This window comes from Protopterus annectens, chromosome 7.part0, assembly GCF_019279795.1.
Source record: "Protopterus annectens isolate FY-2018-M chromosome 7.part0, PAN1.0, whole genome shotgun sequence".
In the NCBI taxonomy this organism is placed as follows: domain Eukaryota; kingdom Metazoa; phylum Chordata; order Ceratodontiformes; family Protopteridae; genus Protopterus; species Protopterus annectens.
The window spans coordinates 965,165,426-965,182,687 of NC_056739.1; the positions used below are offsets into that span (position 1 = coordinate 965,165,426).

General features: G+C 39.0%; 1 protein-coding gene across 4 annotated transcripts in view; it reads left to right on the forward strand.

Moving 5' to 3' along the window:
• Positions 1-17,262, forward strand: part of LOC122806805 — a 381,197-nt gene that overhangs the window by 59,917 nt on the left and 304,018 nt on the right. For all 4 annotated transcript variants that reach the window (XM_044077529.1, XM_044077528.1, XM_044077530.1 and 1 more), the window contains exons 4-5: positions 7,056-7,181; positions 16,266-16,351. In XM_044077529.1, coding sequence (XP_043933464.1) covers positions 7,056-7,181; positions 16,266-16,351 — 212 coding nt within the window. The remainder of the gene's footprint in view (positions 1-7,055; positions 7,182-16,265; positions 16,352-17,262) is intronic.

Sequence of the window (17,262 nt, forward strand, 5' to 3'; positions counted from 1 at the left end):
CAAACCTTGTTTTTCTTCTACAGCCATCCAGCTCCCTTAAAGTCCAACTTATAGTTTGGGCTACAAAGTGTCAAGTGGTCCTGCCTTCACCAATGGTGATGGCTATGTCACCCACAAGGGTGACCCCAACTGGTACAGCAAAAGTAGTCCTGAGTATTTAGTACTGTCTGTAAAGGGGTAGTTGTCTAAGTTGGTCAAGCTTGGAGGGGCATTACAAACAGTGGTTACCAGCAAACTACATCTTAGAGCACTGCTGTTTTCCCCAAAAATGATCTACTAAATGACCAAGCCATCTCTGCAGAGTTGCAAGGACAGGCCAAGAAATTTCTTCTTAAAAGGTTCAGAAAGTCTGCCACATGGAGGCCAAGGATTCTACTCCTCTTTCATCTTTGTGCTTGAGGTGAATGAAGGTCTCGGTCTCACTCTGGACCTCAACAACTTACATGAGGCATCCAGTATGTCAAGTCTGGAATAGTAACTCTCCCAGGAGGTCCTGATCCCACTGTTGCAAGCTGTCTCTAAGATGTTGTGAACATGATGACTGCCTTCTGGTGCAACAGTGTCTCATTGAGTCTACATAGGATGTTACTTCATCGTATGTGCTGGCATTACTTTCAGTACAAGGTGCTATTGTTTGGTCTAACCTGTTCGCTCAATCTGTTTAATCAGGCTACCAGGCATTGTAGCCGAGGTTTTGTAGGGAAGGACTCCGTTTCCCTGTCTAAGTTACTGGCTCCTGATAGTCTCATTAAGAGATTCCATAATAGTGCCTCTAAAGTGGAAGCAGTCTTTGGGAGTTATCAGACTTTAGAAGTGATCTCTCTGAGACAGTGTCCACGTGCCTTCAATGACAAAGAGCTGGGTACTTCCTAGTATTGATCCTGCCTGTGAGGGAAATACAGGTCATGCCTTTTGTTGGCCTGGGTGATGATTCAGTGGAGGGGGGAATTGAAGCATGGAGTCTCCTGTACCTTGTGGGTTTGATGACAGAAATGATCTTCAAGATTGTCATGGTGCCTTCTGCAGGTCTGAGAATGTTGGTTTGGCAATGGACTCTAAGTTGGTGTCAGACCCTTAGTCAAACCCTGGAGTGGTAGAGTTTCCACAAACCTCGAGTCATGGGGCACGGGTTCTTTCTCTCCTCCAAACTCATCACAGATTCTTTGTTGACAGGGTAGGGAAGTTCATCTCAGCTCCTCAACAGTTCAAGGAAAGTAGATCCCCCCCCCCCCCCCCAGAGGAGAGGCTATACATCAAGCAGTTGAAGATGCACATGTCCCTCCAGACCACAAAGGCTCTAACTGAAAACAGGCTTCTTTGATTTTGTCTAACAAGCAGAACATTGTCTGGTACATAAGGCAAAACATCACACAGTCATACTCACTGTGCTGAGATGAGATATGGATCTGGCAATGGGACACAGAAGTACACATAGCTTTAAAACAGTTCACATCTCCAGGGAAGTGAACAATCGGGTGGACTCTAAACCGCATCTTTAGCTCTTTGCTGAAGTTAATGATTTGAGAGTGTCTTGCCTGGCCTGGGACTTCCAGGAGCTAGCCAGCCCAGAGAATTTCTTCACCACTTAGGAGAACATTGCCCTTCTTGTCTTATGCTCTGTGCAGCATCACAGGAGGAGATATGATGGAAAATGATTCATATCATGGAAGGAGAGGTTTCTGTATGCTTCCTAAAATTCCTCCTGTCCCCAATACTACTCACATATTTCTAGAATAAAACCCCAAAAAAATCTTTTCCTGTCAGCCTTTAGTTGTCTAGCATATCTCTTTACCTCTAACACTTACATACTGTGTCTGTCTCTCTCGCTCTCGTATACTTATTAATTTCTAACTATATCCAGCTTCCACCCCCTTCTTCCTTTTTGGTACTCAATATCAATGTGTTCCTTCAAGCTTATATCCTGACGAATCATGCTTTACATATTTAGGAATCAGATACATGCTTGTCTACTCCTAATTTCCTAACTTTATTGCTACTTTTCCTCTGGTGGGCCCTCTACTATACTGTCAACCTGCCTACTACTTTTACATCTTAACAATTTATGTCTTGAGTATGCATCACTTAATCACCTTATATATATGCTTGTAATTGAACATGATGTAATTTTTTTTTGGTTAAAATATTCCACATGTAAAAGCGTCTTTTTGTTCTAATATTTTCAGTTGTAATTTCATTTGTAACTTTTTCTTTGTAATGGAGCTTTTCTCCCCCGGCATCCACTGAAAATAGGCCATTGGCCCAGTCGGACCTTCCCAGTAAACAAATGTAAAATAAAAATAAAAATAAATAAAAGTGCATGGCTTCAGGCTCACATCCCAAGTAGTACAACAAACCATCCAGGTGCAAACTGATGAAGTTGCTCGTGGTTGGCAGGAACCCTCTCTATCTCAGAACCTGGTTCCTACTTTAGGCCCACTGATACCAGTGAACCTCTCAGTCTGAGTATCTACAGTGACTAAAGCTGCCAAGAAGGCTTCTACACAACATGTGTATTCTGCCAAGTAAGGCAAGCTGGATGGGCCAATACTGTATGCAGCTCCTACTGCTCAGCATGTAAGAACTGTTGACTTATCTCAGGCACTTATTATCAGAGTCTGAGTCATCCCACGGTCAAGCTGATGTGTCAGCTATTTCTGCCCAACATAACCTTGTGAAGGGCAGAACTACAACCCATATTAAAGGAATTACGCACATCTGCACTCTTTGATGAGGCTCTTTCCTCCGTATGTCCTGAAATTTACTATGAATCATCTCACCCCGTGATCCAGCTGTCTTTTTATATTGTTACACTTGTGATTCTCTGCCACAATGTTGTGTTTCTCTACATTGCCCTACTGTACTTAAATATGTTTTTTGTTATACATGTTACCATTCTGCCTGTGTTCTAATATTATACATGACTACTGTGAAACAGCTTAGTATGGAGCTATTTAATTATGGAAATGTTTCTCCTTGGTTTTACCATGTTAATATTCTCAGGTCTTTTATTTCTCAGCTGCCTCCAACCCACTTCACTGACCTGGTTATTAAATATCAATCAATAAATTAAGTAACTTCAGGACCTTACTTGTAGGAAATCATATCTGATCTTTTGTAGGAAGTGGTTGTCACTTAGACCTTGCCCACTTTTCCTCCTAAACTAGTATAAAGTGTCCTACTGGCTTTGTTTTAAAAAATGACTCCTCAACCCTTAAAAAAATGGTGTTTGGCACAAACAAAAGACTCACTAAAACCACTAGCCCTATACATATCAAAGGCCAAGACAACAACTTAGTTAAGTCTACCACATCATTTAGATACCTTGGCATTCTGCTTGACAAATCAACTACCCCCTGCTCTGGGCCCAGCATATATCTCATTTTGTCTCACAACCTGCTAGAGCAGCCTTAAGCAAAGGTGTTCTGCTTACACAACTATAATATGGCCTACCTCTATTTGCCACTTTAAAAAAAAAACACCTTATAATCTTACAAATAAAATCTTTTATCACCAGCTCCCCTCAGCACAAACACTGCAATACACTGGAAAAGGCAGTTTGGCCACCTATTCTTAGATCCTTTTTCTTCAAACTCCTATGCCACAACACACCATTCTCCTAACTATGAGATTAACTACATCCAACCCACACAATGACTTCAGAAGTCAACTCACTGATTACCTGCCTCTCATACCTCCATCCACTAAATGTCATTCCACAGACCAAAACTTCTCTGCCACAGGTTAGAGCAGTAACAGTCATTGCCACCTGATCTTACTGAAATCAGGGACTACAAACAGTTCAGACCTCAGTTCAACCAGTATCGTAACAGAACAATGTAAGTGCACAGCAGAACACACTGCATGTCAACTAACCCCCATGTTTGCACAATTGCATCATCCCAGGAAACCTTGGTTGTTTAATTTCCCAGCCTCTCCAACACATAAAACTTATACCCACTGCTTCCCCATCTACCCTATCCATTCCATACTATATAACACTTTACCAAGATGCAGTGGAAAAGCTAATAACAGATGTTCTACCATTTGTACTCCCTTTACTGCAAAAAATTCCCTGCATCTTTTTATATACTATGACCATTCCTTTGGCTGGACCACATTTAACTCACCTGTAACACTGCATTATGCATTGTATACACCTGATCCTAAGTCTTTTTAAAGCTTCCTGTAGATATATATATATATATATATATATATATATATATATATATATTTATTTATTTATTTATTTTACATCTTTATGTTATGTCACCATACTGTATAACATAGTTATATATTTCATTTTACTTTACTGTTGCTACTATGTATGTAATCTGAGCTGAGCCTGCAAATGGTAAAATATGATCAGTGCTCTACCCCAGGAAACAAAATTAATTAAATAAAGTCATTCATCTGCCTGTTTGTAGGGTAGAGACAATAATCAGAAGGGAATGATCCCTTCACAACCAAGATCAGGGCTATCAGCTCAGGTTTTACTTCAAATTTTAACAATAAGGAAGACAAGAATCATTTATCTACTTTATTTTGGGAAAGGAAGGGTTAGCACCTGTCAAACAAACTCTTTCCAAGGGGAATGCAGTTTACATCACTTTTTTCAGGTGCAAAATCACAGGATTCAAAAATCCTGTTGTCAAACATCACTCTAGCAAGGGCATTGCAGCTTCAGATGTTTGCTTCATAAATGTCTCTGCTTCTGCTCTGCATATTTTTGTCATGGCCATTTGTTTATCAGGTCAGTCCTTTACTAAGTATGATTGCTTAGGCTGTAACACCAGGATTTTAGCTACCTTTAGTACATCATGACTTCAGAATCAGCACTACCATCGGGGGGGGGGGTGTAATGGTTAGAATTCTACTAGATACCCACGAGGGAGGATCCCCGATGTTAGAGACAGCAGACATGGTGCTATTTTATCTGCTGTCTATGGCACTCCTAGGTGGATCACTTAACCTTTGCCTGTTTCCCAGTGACTCGTGTATTCCTTGAATTAGTAGTTGCTGTTGGAGTTGCCTGTAAGTTGTTAAAAGTGTGTATATATGGATTCACTTCTGTTGCTCAAAATACTGAAACATCAAATTTCAGTATCTCAAGATCAGAAGAATGAAACTCCACAACAACAAAAACCCAAAATACCAATACACAAAACACCGAACCCTCCCCCAACATAAAACCACATAAAACAAACAAAAAAAAACAATAAAACACACTAGTCTATGCTGCGCCCCCCACACCCCCCTACTTATATATACCAACTCTGAGGTTGCACTAACACAAAAACAGCAAAACACCTACCTCTACGAACCCTACACTCCCATTACACACACACACACATACACACACACACACACACACACACACACACACACACACACACACACACACACACACACACACACACCACACATGTGAAACAATCACCACACTTAATACCTATACACACACACCCTCACCCACCTACCCTAAACTGCACCTACAACATCCAAACATATAACAAAAACATATCCCTACCCTAAATCCTTAACTACTACACACTTACCTACATCTCCGAACATAACCACACACCTACCACCATCTTCAACACTCACACACCACTACGTCTTACAGACACAGCACACTATACACACACACACACACACACACACACACACACACACACACACCAGGAAATACTTACCCCAGATTTGACAAAGTGCAGTTTCAACAAACTTCGCTTTCATTCTTCTGTTCTCGACATACTGAAATTCGATATTTCAGTATTTCAAGCATCAGAACTGAACCCGTGTGTGTGTGTGTACACACACATATATATATATATATACACATATACTGTTGTAAGATTGCTTTGGTTAGGGTAAGCTAATAGGTTCAAGGGCTAGACACATTTTCTTACTGTAGTGTGGCATATGGTATAATGATAAGAGCAATTAGAGGGTAATTACATGAGCATCTGAGAAAAATAAATCAATTAGACTGGACTGAAGGATAAACTGAATTGTAGGCCCATCAAGAAGAATCCCCTCATAAACTATCAGTTGTTATAAGAACAAGTCTGTTATGTCACTCTGAACTGTGTGTTTCAATCTGGCAGGCAGTCCATTTCCCAGGACTGACAGTTACTGTTCTATTATATAAATATTTGTATATATGATGAAAGTTAGACTGCTGAATAAACTACACTCTGTGGTTATCTTATTACACTGGAGCTGATAAAAATTGGCCTCATTAGTATTTAAACTGCATCAGTTTGTACCTTAGGATGGTTTATCATTTGCATTTTATTACTGTATTACATAGCTACAGTCCCAGTCACAGCAATGAGCATGAGCTTTTTGCAGTCTGCTGTTAGACCTGTAGTCGATTACTATGGTTATCATCTGCATATTCTATGACTTGGCAATGCACTTACCCTTCACTAGACAAATAACACAAAATCTAAGTAGCACCAGCAAAATCACTCTCAAGATAACCGTAAATATCCAATATTAAAACAAGAGAGTGATACCGCAACGCAAACTTTTTATTAAAACAAAATACAGCAAAATAAAACCAAGATAAGCACCTTCAACTTTGAGCCTTCTTCAGATCTCTGAAAGTGCTTATCTTGGTTTTATTTTGCTCTATTTTGTTTTAATAAAAAACTCTTGTTGTGATATCAGTCTTTTGTTTTAATATTGGATACCCTTCACAATACAGGTGGGTCCTCCCTGATATATCAAGTATGTGATATCCAGTTACAGTGTCACATCTTTTCTGCATCTTTGTAACTACATATTTTTAAAACTGTTCTAGAACACTTTTGATACCTTATTTTAATAAATCTGAGAAGTGCTGATGTTAATAATTTGAGGATACCTAAATATATTTACAAATAATTCATAACCAGATATTGTTGTTTCCTGCATTTATGAACTATATTGGCTCATTGCATACCACAAGTATGTGACCATGCAAAATCTAAACCTATTATGTTAATTAGCAAGTAGAAGCTATTTTCCAAGGAAACAATGTGATAGTTTTTTTTTTTTTTTTTTTTTAGAACTGCTTTCAAACATCATAATTGGCTTCAGCAATGATGGATTTTTCAAATCAAATGCTGTCTGGTTCCCAGCATACTATGCACTCAATACTGTGTGGAACTTTACAGATGCAAGTCTGAATTTTGGTAAGTTATGCTCTTTAGGTTTCTGTTGTGAGAAAGACTTAACATATTATTTTATTTTTCAACAGCATAATACTATGCCGTCACCATAATTGTAGCTAAATAGTGGTTTGTGTGCATAAGTGAAGTTGGTTATTAGTGTGAAAAAATCATTCTTCCTTCTTTGATTAGGTGACTGGCACCAACCAGCCCTGAACTTTACCAGTTTACACTAATCTGTACAGACTTGTACAGATTTACTACCTGCTGTGCAGTTCTGGGCATTGCTATCTCTTATGGACTGATTTTGACTATGTAGTCTTGCATTTTCCTTCCTTCCCCCCACACCTTCCCCCTTCCCAACCCACCAGCCCAGCACATGCCAGCATGGAAAGACAGCTGGCTACTTTTCCTTCCATTGTTAGCCTTCTAGCACTTAGTATCCTAAGCCAGTGTAATAACTGCCACAGTGTAATATCTGCCACATGCACACTAAAAATGAACTCTTGCTCAAGCAATGTGATTCCATCTGTGAGAGATATAAACATACAGCTGATTTGCAGGCAGACCTCGCAATATCCTCTGCATGTAATGAACATCATACTGTTCCAGCCTCACTTGTACAAATACAACATCCTTATACTATTATTGCAAAACAGACATGTGCGGATGCCATTAAGAAATCACTATAAAGACTCCTAGGACTCAAGAGTAGGCATCAACAGAATCCCCAAAACATAATCAACAGGTCGCAAACAACAAAACAGCCCCTGTGCCTAACAAGAATAAATCAACTTCTGTGAATATTCCTAGTAATGAGAGACTACATTGTTAGACATATTAATTTCATACTCACCAGGTTGAACAAGGACAGGGTTCCAGGTTTGCTGATATTTCAAGAGCCCTTAAAATCATCTCCAACGGTAAGTACAACCATGATATGATCATAGCCCATGCTGGAGAGAATGACTGGGAAAGAAAACCCATGAAAGACATGCACAAGGACTTGCTGGAACTTGTTCCATATACTTTCAAGAATAAAACTCTGGTCTTGAGTGGTATCCTCCCCTCACCAAAAATGTTGTCTAGATTCAAAGTGAAGATAATTGTTTTCTACAATTGTCTAAGCAGCTGGTGTCATTCAAAGAGGGTCCAGTATGTGCCTTCCAGTGATGAGACCATCAACAATCTTAACTGCATAGCCAAGGATGGTCTACACCTCTCATTCAAGAGCTTCCACATATTGACCAAAGTCTTTGCTACCCCCATTGTGCCTTTTTATGCAGGAGTTCATTTAATGAATATCCCAAAGTAACCAACAAACTAAATCATAAACTAGACATCAAGGTGGCCTTTCTCAATGCCTGAAGTCTTAATAATAAACTGTCCACTCAGGAGGAATTACTCCATTTTTGTGTAGTGATGGATACATGATTCAACTATCCCTCCATAGACGGACGTGCGTATACTTCTCACATTTGAAACAACATTCATGCTTTGTCTGTGTGACTCTTTTTATCATTTATTTTTCTGTTGTTTTGCATATTTTGCAGGCACCTTAAGGATTATGGAAATCAGGCTTATTTTACACATGCTGTTTTGAGATACTGCAGTTCTTTGTAGACTCCCACTATTTCCTCTTCTTCCTGAGGTACTAGAGCTCAAAGTGTTTCCTTGAACTTCTGCGCTTTTGCTCCAGTCGACTTCCAAGTCTTCAGCCTAGTCTCCGTTGACCTTAGGTGCTTGCCTAACCAATGTTCTTTTCTTATTAGGAAAAAGTCTACATGGGCTGCACTTTGGTCACTCCTATATGTGATTCTGACTGTCTTGCTGAACCACGTTTTGGCCACCATCAAGACATTTGCCAGACAGAAGTCTAGAATGGCCTCTCTTTCCTTATTCTTGTTGCTCCACTCATGTGGGTCCAGGCAGTCCTCATATCCTGTTTTGTATTTTCCCAATATGAGTATTCAAGTCCCCCATCATTATCACCAACTCGTGTTGTCCAGGTTTATCTAGTAGGTCCTGCAACTGCTGACCTAATGCTCCACCATCCCAACACTGCTGTAAGGTTCATAGGTTCATAGGTTCATAGTAGGCTATCTGTCCTAGGGCATTTATAAGCCTAGCCAGAGTGTGTTTGGCTTTCGCTACCCATTTTAAATGAATTTTGCTATGCCCTTTTTCGAGGTTAGTATACTGTGCCTCTGTCTAACAGTGACACAGAAGTGATACTCGGGGTAAACCTACTATCTCCCATCCACTCATCAAGATTCCTCTTGAAGAGAGTCAATGAGGGATTCTGCCTAACCTGGACTAGGATTTTATTCCAGAGTGAAGGGAGCCTCTGGGTTATGAATCTGTCCCTCCAGCATGTCCTATTTATTTCAGTGCTGAGGTTCAAGTCTCTCGAGCGCGTAGCTCGATGGGATTTGGATTTTCTCAGGAGCAGTATGTCCATTAATTCCAGGTTGGACATGGCTTTATACGTCAGGCACAGATCGCCTCTGAGCAGGCGGTATGCCACTGAGTAGAACTGGAGTTTCTTTAACCAGGCAGCATATGGCATCTGTTTGAGCCCTTTGATCCTCTTGGTGAGGTACTTTTGGGGTCTTTCCAGTTTCTGCAGGTGTCTGGTAAGGTACATCCCAATATAGGTATCATCAGGTATAGGCTGAGGTTATGAATACTGTCCTATCTTCTCTCTGATTCCAATGAGTCTATCACTAGTTTTGATAACATTCCTCACTACCTTCAAAAGGCACACTCTCACCACAATTCCCAGACTATTTTTAGTCATTCCTCCCCCTGAGTAGTAGGATCTAGATCCCAAGCCAAATGGCGTTGCTGCATGGCCATTCCACATTGTCTCTAGGATGCACAAGATATCCAGTCTTCTCCTTTGTCTTTATGTCATCCACTTCCAAGCTGTCTCCTATCAGTGAACCTATATTCAGTGTAACACTCAATGGGAGCTCCAGTCACTTGGTTATAAATCCAACTTTCACTTAAGGCTAATCCAGGTAACTCAGGCTGGGCAACTGCACACCAGCTAATGAGCAGCTTATTGACCAACAAAACTGTCCTCCCAACAGGCACCACCTAGAGTCTATGCAGCTGCCCATGACTCCATTCAATTGGGAGGGGGTGATTTTGAGGTAGAAACACCCACCATGTTTTTTGGTGGTGGGATGAACCCAACAGAGACAAAGGAAGCACATGCAAACTTCACGCAAGCATGGGTCAGAGACCAGGCTCAAACTCTGTACCTTGTGCTTGGGAGGCAAAGACCATAACTATTATACAAACTGTATCAGTTTATTTATATCCATCCCTTATTCTACACATCTTTCATGCCTGCACCACACACTATGTCCTCATCCATTTCTTCTCTCAAACACTAATAGTTTTCAGCACCAGTACTAATACTGAGTAATTAAGAAAATTATTAATACAGGAAGAAATTAATAAACTTTAAACAATTGTATGGATTTTATCATATTTCAAGTACATTTCAGACATGCAGGTGGCCCATTCTCTTATTTGGTAACATTCACATAAGGCTGATGCAGCCTTCTCTGTCATCCATAATGTTCCTCAGTGTCGTTTGATTCATTTTCTTGAAAATATAGTACTTAATGTTGTATATTAACCTGTCTAGAATCATGCAAAGGCTTGGTTGATATATGTCAATGTAAGTCATGCCCATCATAAGCTATGCATCTGAGTTACATGACAGAGTAGTGGCTCCTGCATTACAAAACAAAGGTCTTAGCCCTTTTCAGAATCATCTCCATGTGCTCATATTAAAAAGGCAAAAAATATTCCCAGAGACTGCAAGACCTTTAGACATAAGCTATACAAAAGTGATGAAGGAGTCATCATTAGCTTTCAATGACAATTTATTTCAAGTGCTTGCTCTCTGCATTCATTCATCTTGTGTACAGACAGGAAGCTGTTGTTCTTGGTGCTATGAAGGGGAACACTTAAGACATTCTCTGTCGCTCTTTCTAGTATGTATATGCATATTCTCCTGAGTCACCTGCACATACTGCATATTACTGAGCTTTCCTCAAGTTCGAAAGGTGAGTTGTTTGTGATGGCTCCAAGATGAAGAGAGACAACTCTGCATATGCTGAGATAACCCAGATTCAGGTATTGGCCCATGTGCTGGAACATCTGGCTAGAAAGGTGGGTGAGCAGACAACCCCAGCTGTATACCTTGGGTAGAGGGAAGCACCCCAGTGAAATACAATACTGACTTCTAGCAAATGTTTGGTTTTTCAACAAGGCTTACAAGGGGCTGAGGTTTCCTAAGGACCAGATCCCAGCAGATAGATCATTCACATATGTCAGGACGCATGCATGATTCAGCTACTAGTGTTGCGGGAGTTCTCTTGTATGAGTAGCAGTGCATTAATAGGATCTAAGGTAAGCAAAACTCCTTGGCTAACTTGAACTTATGCTGCTGGCAGAAATAATCTGCTTAGTTTCCTATTTCAAGATCAATTAGTTGAAGTCCTGGTCTCATTCCTTAGCCCATCCAGGAGCAGCCCTGGTTTGGTAGGTAAGCTGGATCCTTAAGTGAAGGAAATTAAAGGAGGTTCTAGGTGAGTGACTGATGGCCAGATCAGTCTGGTCAAAAATGGATTCATGGTGATTTTAATTAGAAAAAAATGTATGATCAGTACTCCCATGATCCCATCCTACAATACAACTTTTCATCCAGCTCAATTAATGACTTCTGCTACAACTTAAATTCTCAAAAGGGACAGGATGCTTTGTTGGCTAACTTCCTCTCCTTACAATATTTTTTGGCTTGCTACTATGTCCAATTCCATCACCAACCATGTCCCTCTCTTCCTTTGCTGGTCTTAACCTAAAAATCTTAAAATCATAGAGCGTTTCATTCCAGAAGTACACAAAAGAAGTTAAGAAACCTTCATATCTATTCTCAAACCCGCTGATTGGAATCTCCTATGCTCATTAGGTTTCTGACATTCATTTTCAGTATCCAAGTAATGCATTTTTAGTATGAAATAACTGATTAGGAGGCCTTGGATTAGATTCAAAGCATTATATTGGATAACTGCTCAAATCAATGTCCCATTGACCTATTAAGACAATCACTAGAAACAGTATTATTAAAGTAAACCACCTCATACTTTTGTAATGCCTTCTCAGCTAACAGCCATAACTTGGCCATTTATTAACATAACAGCTCATACCTTTAACATGGCAACTTCAGACTCCCTTAGCGTTTACTAGACCACTGTCACTGCACTGTGCAAAAGCAGTCTTTACAATGAAATTGCAGTGTGATCATTTACACCATGAAGTAGGATGATACGATAATTCTGAGGAGAATGCAAGTCTACAATAAAAATCTGATAAAGATGCGAACCCATGTTTACTTGCTTGAATTTTTGTATGTCACCTTGCCTTTTTTACATGTTGACTAGAAATTAACAGCATATCAGCTCAGATATTGCATTTCATGAATACAAAATTGTTATTGCACATTTCTATTACAATTAGTTGTTTCTTCCTGCAGTTATGACAAATGTAATTATAGGCTTGTGGAATGATATTAGTGCTGTTTATGGCACTCTGACATGGTTATGTTAGATGTTTGTCTTTAGGATTACCTTTAAGTATGAAAGTTATAAACGTGGCTTATTTTGGTGACTGACTAATGTAACTTTGCAAACATTCAGTATTGTGGTTTGTGCATGTTGAAGATATTTTTTCAATTTATCACATTAGTGTTAATAGTGGACATTTACTGGATGCAGGAAATAATGCCTTTTATATTATCAAAAATTCCTTGTGGAAAATGGTTGAAAATTCACATTTAGGAATGGGACTACACACTGATCATGCAAAGATGCAACCATAATGAAAAGTATTGCAAAGCTGATGAGACAGGGGTTCTGCAGTAACTATAATGAAAACTACTGCACATATACTTCTGCGGCTAATTTGGATGAAGTACCCACATACCTTTAATATTTTAACCTCTGTTTAAACTATAGCCATTTCTTACATGCACTGGAATATTTGATAAGATGTCATTTTACACATGTGGCCTGTAATGCACATTTTTCAATCTAAACATAAGATTTGTATTTGCTATCGGAATTACCCTTTGCAGTATACAAACTTGCTGGGTTCCCCTATGTCTCCCTGCAGCTCATTCTACAATGGAGTAGACTGACCACAAGCAACTGTATTCCAAACATGTCAAGGGTATATCCAATGGAGACAGAGCCATTCAGCTGCATAGCTGCTCATGTTGCCTACATATATCCCTCTTTAGTCGGCTATGTGATGAGAAACTCCTTAAGAAGGCAGAGTTACCTTCTGCTGGGCATGACTGGAGCAGACATGCGCATAGACACAGAATGGAAGAAGAGGCTAACAGAATCTGATCATGGACATATAGGGTATCCCTTGTGCAGATCTCAGACCCTTGATCATCTGCACCAACCATCATCCTGTCTGGTTCCCATCTGCAAGGGGACTGGGAGTTGAAGAGGATGATCTCATACAGTCGCACACATACACACACACACACACACACACACACACACACACACACACACACACACACACACACACACACACACACACACACACACACACACACACACACACACTCTCACACACACACACACACACACACACATACACACACACACACACACACTCACACTGTTGCACTTAATTTACCTACCCCAGTAGATACTGGAAATTGTGCAAGTTTAAAACCATAAATCCTGACACATGGGGTGTTGGTGCATATACACAGGCATGGTCAGCATACAAATGTGAACTGTTGCAGGTTTGAGGGGGTACTTTACTCTCTAGCTACTGTAGTGTATGACATACCTGCATGGGAATGGTAGGTCATTGAGGAATTCCTGTTCTGTCTCCTCCTGTGCATCACAGGCTAGAAGATAATGTAGTGTGTCTATCCAGGTAGTCTCATTTGTCTGCCAGTACAGCTATCTTGCTTAGACAGGGAATGTACCAACTCAGATGGGGAGACGTGTGTGCATGTATGCATGCACTTACATGTGCCCATGACATCACTTGCATTTTGGGAAATATAATATAGCAGCTGTGTACAGATGCATGGCTATCCAGCCTTACTTGTGCAATTGTGTGAATAAATTGTTTTATTTTCTTCCCTGTATGGTCTTCAACATATGCATAAACAAATTCTAAGCACAAGCATGCAGGGGCCATCCAATAGTTCCCTAAACTTAGGAGATTTTTCAGTACATTTTATTGTTCAGCTGCATACAGACAGTTGAGTTTCAACAATTTAAACTACTGGAGCAGTTTAACTCACCATGTCAGTATTCCTCAACCAATAGGGAACCCCACTCGCTGTTTGACTACCTCAAATGTAGGCATACATTTTGCAGTGACATACATATTGAGTAATATATAGATCCTTTCACGTTCCCTAGTAGTATGTCCTTCTCTAATAAACGGGCAATATTTTTAGGTGGATAGCATATTTCAGATGCTGCTTAAATTCTTAATTGGCCCTATCCACTGGAAAGCAAGTTGTTTCTAATGGAACAGGATAAGGAGGAAGCATAATTGTTTTGTGAGGAAGCATAATCGTTTTATGAGGAAGCATAATCGCTTTGGGATCCCCTTTTTTATTTCCCTGTTCAAGCATCATATTATAGATTCATAAATTTAGTCTGTCTCCCTATGTAAGCAGCCAAATCACTATACTTCCCAATGTTAGATAATTTAATCTCCTAGGAATGTAGGTGTCTGTGATGGAACACACTAAGACCATCTTACTGTGGAGACTAACAGTACAAGACATTTATTGCTTTTACATGTCATTCTAATTGTCAGTCTTCATTGCTCACACAGATATGAGAAAAAAGTTTCATATGCCAAATTAGTCTCCCTCAACCCTGTAAAACAGATCAACATGCCAAAGAGCACAGTTAATAAACGGAGTAATTCAGAAACTTGTGATTCTGATCAGTACTGTTACTAAAACCATTACAGTCACTTTACCACCACCGACATACACCCACAAAAATAGCTATAGATACAGGAGTTTAATCACACCAGCTTTCAGCAAAAGGGATTAAAAGATTCATTTAAATGAAAAGAAGGGCAATGCTTATGGCAGAGAAGTTTTCCCTTACTGACAAAGTTGCATGGTCTCAAAATTAGCATATGTAGAGATAACAGTGTAGGATGCAATCACCAACCTGGAAGAGCAGGGGCATTCTTCTGCTGGAAAAAAAAACACTTTTTTTGTTATTTTATGAAAGCTGACATTATGCAGTGTTGACTTTATTTCATTACATTGTGCTTTTGTGATAATTCAGTTTATTAACTTTTTATAGACCCAGACAAAAATGAGTCTCTATATCCAAAAGCACAAATGTTATATGTAAAACTGTTTTAAATGGTGAATTGTAAACTGTTTCTTGGTAAATGCAAAGTTCATTGTATTAGTTTCAGTCAACCAAGTCTGTGTGCTTAAATGATTCATATATTTGAAACCTACAAACTGATCACAGCAAAAGTCTTCACAGATGGAACTCAGACTGATGGGTTTTATTCTCTGGTTTACTCACATACTCCAATGTTGTGTAGCCTGGGATTTCTTTACAAAATTTAAGGGATGAAGGGATTGTGCCACCAAGCACCCAGGGTAGATGTTTTTACTTTTGTGGAAAACAGAAGATGAAAAACTCATTAATGTGATGACACTTATCTGGGATGACTTGTGATGAAAAAGCAGCAGACGCCATATATTTTCTTATGTACTTTTTAGTACAATGTTTTGCTCATATTTTGTACCTTCGGCCTACAGATACAATGTTTCTACATTTACACTAACAGGACATGCACTGTATTCAAGGGATGCAGAATTTGCTTTACATTTAATTTATTCCTGTTGTACTTTCTATAGTCAAAACTGATGCACAAAACTAAGCACAATGTCTTTCTAGTAATACTGTGCATTTAGCCATGTCTTTGGTTAGCACTCCTCAATAAGCCTGCTATACAGTAAATAACATTGGCAAGAGCAGTAAATAATTCTATACTTTTTTTTAGGCAAAGCTGTTGGTAATACTGAGCTTATTAAATACCTGATAGGAATTCTGAATCATGAACCATACAGAGAGAAGCAAGACCAAAAGGTATGTGTTTAAAATAACATAACTGTAAAATAAAAATGTAGATACAGTGTGTGCAATATATATATATATATATATATATATATATATATATATATATATATATATATATATATATATATATATATATATATATATATATATATATATGGCGATATATATATATATATATATATATATATATATATATATATATATATATATATAAATGTATGGTTAACATTTTCTATTTAACATTTGCTATGTAAAACAGAACATATAGCAGTACACAAGGAGTAGTCTCTGAAAGTGTGCAACATTCTATTTACAAAGTATTACTTTTTTACGTCATATCCTTACTTATTACTGTAAACATGTGGTTTAACTACATAACAGAAGTTTAGCTTGTCTATAATTTATTTAAAAAAAGTAGAGGAATATCAGGAGTGTTGGACTGATAGGGAAAATTACCTAACACTTAATTTTAAACATATTTATACAAAATGTTGAAGAACCCCAGGAATTATTTCCATTTGTAATGTAGCCTGTAAAACTAAGCAGGAATTTACAAAGTGGGCTCTTTATTTGTTTGTAACTGTTGACTATGGGTAGATCAATGATTTGCATAAACCTTTTTCAGACTAAGCCCAGGCAACCTAAATAAAAAGGGTTGAGGGCTCCACTGGGACAGCATCTGAGTAGGGGATGATGCTTACTCAGGTACTTTACAAAAAATAGAGGGTGTCCATCTGCTGGCTTGTATGCAGGTTGGAGTTGTTTGTAGTAAAAACTAAAACTGTTCCATATTTATACCAAACCCAATGAGTAAAAAGCATTACTTACCGTAATTTGGTCTTTTTCTTCTTATTCTTTTCTCGTTTGCCATCCTGTAGCCATTGCACCCTCATCCCCTACTGGCTCATTTTCCCCCTTTC